Source organism: Leptinotarsa decemlineata, unplaced genomic scaffold (assembly GCF_025532065.1).
Source record: "Leptinotarsa decemlineata unplaced genomic scaffold, Ldec_3_MD MMD2_P_RNA_scaffold_2, whole genome shotgun sequence".
Taxonomy (NCBI): Eukaryota; Metazoa; Arthropoda; class Insecta; order Coleoptera; family Chrysomelidae; genus Leptinotarsa; species Leptinotarsa decemlineata.
In genome coordinates, this window is record NW_027412529.1 from 25,643,107 (window position 1) to 25,649,200 (window position 6,094).

The 6,094-nt window shown below is 33.5% G+C and overlaps 2 protein-coding genes across 3 annotated transcripts; one reads left to right on the forward strand and one right to left on the reverse strand.

Moving 5' to 3' along the window:
- Positions 1-914: 914 nt before the first annotated feature.
- Positions 915-2,488, forward strand: LOC141487371 (uncharacterized). The gene is made up of 2 exons (XM_074186328.1): positions 915-2,128; positions 2,185-2,488. The coding sequence occupies exons 1-2, from the start codon at positions 1,781-1,783 to the stop codon at positions 2,203-2,205; spliced, it is 369 nt and encodes a 122-aa protein (XP_074042429.1). The 5' UTR covers positions 915-1,780; the 3' UTR covers positions 2,206-2,488.
- Positions 2,489-4,219: 1,731 nt separating this feature from the next.
- Positions 4,220-5,885, reverse strand: LOC141479861 (uncharacterized). 2 transcript variants are annotated; one of them, XM_074186338.1, is made up of 3 exons: positions 5,872-5,885; positions 4,908-5,492; positions 4,220-4,847 (listed from the first exon to the last, which is right to left on the reverse strand). In XM_074186338.1, the coding sequence occupies exons 2-3, from the start codon at positions 5,076-5,078 to the stop codon at positions 4,512-4,514; spliced, it is 507 nt and encodes a 168-aa protein (XP_074042439.1). In that variant the 5' UTR covers positions 5,079-5,492; positions 5,872-5,885; the 3' UTR covers positions 4,220-4,511. The 2 variants fall into 2 exon arrangements, with proteins under 2 accessions (XP_074042439.1, XP_074042444.1); XM_074186343.1 differs by lacking the exon at positions 5,872-5,885 and having other exon boundaries at positions 4,908-5,642.
- Between the last annotated feature and the right edge of the window lie 209 nt (positions 5,886-6,094).

Consider the following 6,094-nt stretch of genomic DNA (forward strand, 5'->3'; position numbering starts at 1 on the left):
CTTGTGGCAGATGGATTTGATGGAAATGCAATCATATGCTAAAGAAAATAACGGGAATAGATACATACTCATAGTAATCAATTGTTATTCAAAATATGTATGGTCAAAACCGTTGAAAAATAAATCTGCTGATTCAGTTACTGCAGCTATGGCAAGTGTGTTGGAAGATGCAAAGCATGTGCCGAGAAACTTACAATCTGATCACGGTAGTGAGTTCTATAATTCAAAATTTTCATCGTTAATGAGAAAACACCATATCAATCATTACTCAACATTCAGCACAAAAAAAGCTTCAATTGCCGAACGAGTTATCAGAACTTTGAAAAGTTGGCTTTATAAACAATTTTCACTTCAAGGCCATTACAAGTGGTTGAAAGTTCTTCCTAAAATTACCAATCAATATAACAACAAAGTTCATCGCACCATTGGCATGAAGCCTGCAGAGGTAAAACCATCTACAAAATTGTTCGTTTATACAAAATCTGAGAAGCCAAGTGGTAAACGTGAAAAAAGTCAATTCAAAATTGGAGATATGGTACGAATTAGTAAATTTAAAAACATATTCGCCAAAGGCTATACTGCAAACTTCACCACTGAACTTTTTAAAGTTGTGAAAATTAATAGTACAGACCCTATAACTTATGAGCTAGAAGATGTGAATGGACATCCAATCAAAGGTTGCTTTTATAAAATGGAGTTGAATAAAGCGAAAGATCCCAATACATATTTGGTTGAACGAGTTTTGAAAAAGAAAGGACGTCGCCTATTTGTGAAATGGTTGGGATTTTCTGGAGATCATAACTCTTGGATTGATGAAAATTCATTAATGTAATTGCAGTATTATTGTTTTTGATGAAAAATAAAGATATATAAATGAAATTGAATTTTTTTTTTTAATTTTGATTCTAAATAGTAAAAAAAACAAACAATATTCAAACTGATTTTATTCATCACATTTATATCTATTAATGCATTTGTTTAATTATTAGCGTTCGTTGTGATAGGTGGCACCATAACCAATGGAATGTAAGATCGAATAACGTTGCCATAGATTTCTAGTCTCCTCATCTGATCTTCACTCTCCAAACACCAACAATCCCGGAAGTGAAAGTTCTCATCGGGATGGAAATCACCAACATTTTCACATAATATCCATCCATTTCTACACATACTACATAAATTGTTCCAACAATCTACTTTGTAGTTATCACAACGCATACAACGTTGAATTAGTAACTCGCGATTTGATGCACAATTCACACACATATTTCTACAAATTCCTATATTGTTATACACGATTTTGGTAAAACATTTGTAGCACTGATGATGGACGCATACTTCAGGAGATGAATCATTTGACGTCTTCGGAATTGTGAATGGACTCGGAACTGGAACTGGATTCTCCAACACACATCTACGACACAAACCAGTACATGGATTAATATACGTCTCAGGCCAATAACCTTGACAATTATTACAAAATATAGTTTTATCAATTTTAATTGGATCGCCACACACTTTCGGTTTTGAATTCCATTCTTTCGGAAAAGGCATATTAGTATTCACTATTAGATGGTGCAATATTCAACTGACAAATTCAACTGCACTCTCATGAACCTATTTTTCCTATCATAAACTCATAGAGAGAATAGAGGGAGAAGAGTGGTGGGGCTACCACCTCCACAATCGAACAAATCATAAAAATCGAATGCTGATTCTGAAACTTCACTTCACTAGTACTATTAGTAACTTCAAGCTTTTCACTCAGAAATAAAGAAAAATGAATTCTGCAAAAATTAATGAAGTTTTGACAAGGTTGACACTTGAAGATGAAAATAATTGGTTTTCGGATGAAGAAGACGAACTTCCCAACATCATTATCGAAGGAGAAGATAACATCGGAGGAGAAATCGATATATTCGATGTAGCACAAGAAGATGGTGGAGCCATAGCTGCTGCTGATAATTTGCAGGATAATGAAGGTGTAATGGATCCAGAACTTGAAGATGAAGGCATTGATGATGATCCAGCGACAGACAATGGCAACATTATAATAGGGAGCCGGTGGATGAACATTAGTGAGACAGTGGAAAATAATTTAGATCTGTACTGTGTGACGGACTCTCATGTGCGTATACGAACCATTAATGATAGCATCCACACATTATGTTGGTGTTGTTTTAGATTTTATTCCCATCGAAATAGAAATAATGGAGGCGAATATGAACATATGGATTTACATTACACTATATCGATGATGGAAATAACACAAACTTGGTGTGAATCTTGTGACAGACCTCTGACGAATTTTCGCCGTTTAGATGCATGCATTATTTGTAACAATGTCCCTCCACAATGAAATGTTATAATAAATATCATTGATTTCACTATTGTTGATGTTATTTTAATAATGAACCTTTTGATGGAGAAGAAAAGTCCTTCTCAAAAAATATGATTGACACAATATACATGATAAACTAAAGTATATTGTTGAGACATCCAAGTTTTTTTCTTAAAAAATAATTGTATTCTAGTCGACGATTTGAATTCAATTGAATTTTTCTTCAGAGCTCAAAAAGTCGTTTTTTCGTGTTGATGATATTAATAATTTAAAACCTATCAGAGATAGTAGATATTTGAAAAATAAAAATCATTGCAACAACAAATTTTCGAGACAACATCAACACAAAACGAGATGAAACAAACAAATGGCTTTATCTTTATATTCATCATTCATTTTTCACATTGAATTTTGTATTGAACTTACCTAATTTTTTTCTAACATCTATAAGTGATAGATATGAGTAATCAGTTTTCAATAAAATAATGTCTTAGGTTGAACACTGCCCCAAATCACGCAGTATTCCGTGTGCACCAACCAAATTATGTACACTCCGAGTACACTAGCGTAACCTAACCATTCTGATCATCATCGATAACGACTATTTCAGGATCTGGAGAATCGGCTATCATAATGATTTCTGGGGGGTCGGCGAATTGATTTTGTACAATTTCTTCATCCAAATACGGTTCCATAAGGTCAGGGCTGGGTGAATCCCGAAAGATTGGAAAAAATTCATTCATCACACCAAAGTCGCCGTCGCTATCATTTGGGTCGTCAAATAGACCGTATTCGTCAGCGTCGAATTCGAAACCACGGTCCTCATCCAAATCAATTGTGGTGTCTGAATATCCATCAAAGTTGTTGTCCACACCCGTTGAATTGATAATTTCAACTTGAATGTCTCCATAAGCTGAATCCTCAGAAGGAACGAAATATGGTTCACTCGTTGAATCGGCTTCTTGCACAACCGGTGTTACTTGATTCATGATGAGGGAACAAGTGGTCTGTTACTTGCAGTGTGAAGCTGAAAATCTCCAATCTTTCGACATTGACAATGAATGACATCACAAATCCTTGGGATATTTCCCAAGGATTTGTCACATGACCTCGATATATGAACACAACTTATTTATATCTCATATGACCTTGTGTTATGAAATGTCATATACCCTCCGACATGGAGTTTTGGCCTTGGTTTTACTTGATTCATTATGAGGGAACAAGTGGTCAGTTACTTGCAATGTAAAGCTGAAAACTTCCAATCTTTCGACATTGACAATGAATAACATCACAAATCCTTGGGATATGTGTGTCATATGACCTTGATTATATTTTGTGTCACATGACCTCGATATATGAACACAACTTATTTATATCTCATATGACCTTGTGTTATGAAATGTCATATACCCTCCGACATGGAGTTTTGGCCTTGGTTTTACTATCTCATACGACCTTGTGTTATGAAATGTCATATACCCTCTGACATGGAGTTTTAACCCTAACGATTGACTTTGTTTTCGACAGATAACTTTTGAATGTAATGAATGATAATCTCATTCTGTTTTCTGAAAAATAACCATTGATTTGTCTTCATCTGAGTCATCCATCTCAATATAGGATGTAGAATTTTTTTTGATCTGTGGCATTGACGACATTTAATAATCAATGCTACAATCATTTTAATTTTTTCAGAGATTGAAAATAACTTTCTAATTGTTACTTTTATATATTTTTTAAATAATCAGATTTGCACTTTTAGTTATGAGTAGAAAGTAAGATACATAAATATTATTTGTTTTCTAGAAATAAAAATGACTAATCATTATTTTCCTTATTTATTTTTCAAAATATAAAATATACTTTTTTACATATAAATAGAAATTGCATTACATAACTTTATTTTGTTTTTTTTAAACTAAATGATTAACTGATACATTCATTATTCATTTTTTCAAATATGAATAATCAATTTTACACTTTTAAATATGACTAGAAAGTGACACTCACATATAACTTTATTAGCAACATACAAAAAAAAATATTTACAAAATATTTATTGGGGGAGATTTCTCGACACGATTGCTCTGAATAATACAGATATGAAAATAATATAGAAAATATTATGATACATGAATTGCAAATGTATAGGGAAAGATAAAAATTTTTACAAGAGATGTAAGATGGAATTTTCATGTATCTCCTTACTGAAGATTTCCAATTGTCGAATTTTGGGAGAAAGTTTTTTCATGTGAGCAGATCTCTCTCGTTGAGCTGCTCTCATTTGTTCACATTCCACTTTGAGGAGAGAAACTTGCTCTTCCAGTTCAACAAGTTTTTCCTTCTTCGCTCTATATTCCGTTTCGAAGCCATTGTAAGCGTGATACATCTCTAGAAATTTGTCTCTCCTGGATCTCATAAATAAAAACCAATCGTCTGAGTTTTCGAGGTCAATCGTTGGGGGAGGCGTGCTTCCAGCACTAACATTATCGTATTCAGGAACCTGTGGAATGAAAGGATATGATGAACTAACATCTTGTCGCGTTTGAGTAATGATAATTACCTGATGGAGTGATGTAGAAGGTCCTGCTATGACTTCCATCTCTCTCACTTTTATCGACTTGACTTTATCCCTTTTTTCGTGTTTCGCCTTGTGTCTCCTTCTAGATGGCGACTTCGAGGTAGACTTTTTAGACTTCTTCGCCTTCTTCATTATTTTTTCATCACTCTCCATTTTTTTCTTTTTCGTCTCTCAAGGTCATCATCCGAACTGTTCTGAATGATTGAACTATGTGGAGATCCCATATTCTTCGAATATGTTTCCTCCATCTCTAATATGTTACTCACAACAGTTTGTGATAAGTTCGGAAGTGACTCATCAAGATTCTGGGTGTGAGTCGCCATCACATTATCAATGTTTGAGGGATTGTCATTCATCTCCACATGGTTTGGATTGAATCCATTTAAAAATGATTTAGCATTGTGCATCTGCTGAATGGAAGTCATCACCGGTTGTGGTATCTCCCCGCCTTCCTGAATGATCACGTTCTGGTGGACAATTACATCCCTGCGCTCCATTTCACACATTTCTGATCGGTTCACAGAGCTTGATGGTTTTAATAAAGCTTCTTTCAACAAAGACATGGTTCTGAAATCAAAAAATAATAGACAATATAATATGATTAAATTTAATTAGCTAACAAAAAAGTTTTCATCTTTTCTTTTCATCACCTTGATACAAAACAGTGGAAATCTTTCAGAAAAAGCAATTTCAAAAGAGGTAACTATATACGAAGAAGTAACTTTTAATCACAATGTACCCTTTCTAAAACAACTACTTTCAAAAAAAAACATTGAATTACATGAAACAAAAATTACATTCAAATCAATTACTTTCATATGAACACTGAATCATACAAAAAAAAAAACTTTATAGAAAAACAAAAACCGTTCTTTACCAAAATTATTCTCATCTTAAAATATAACCTTTTCAGTTTGATATGAATAATATATTAGGTTGTACTTACATCGAGATGAATTTCGAAAACCTGGTATAACTACAACAATGAAAACGATGATATCATTCGGACAAACACAAGCAAATTCACTACTACCGATAGGATGGGGTCTTGATGTGAATAAACAAGATATATTGGATTCCGTCAGCAATGTATTCAGCGGCAAATTACCCTTGAAGTATCTCATGGGTTTTGCTGAAGATTACAATAAAGGGATATTGAATGTGAAGCA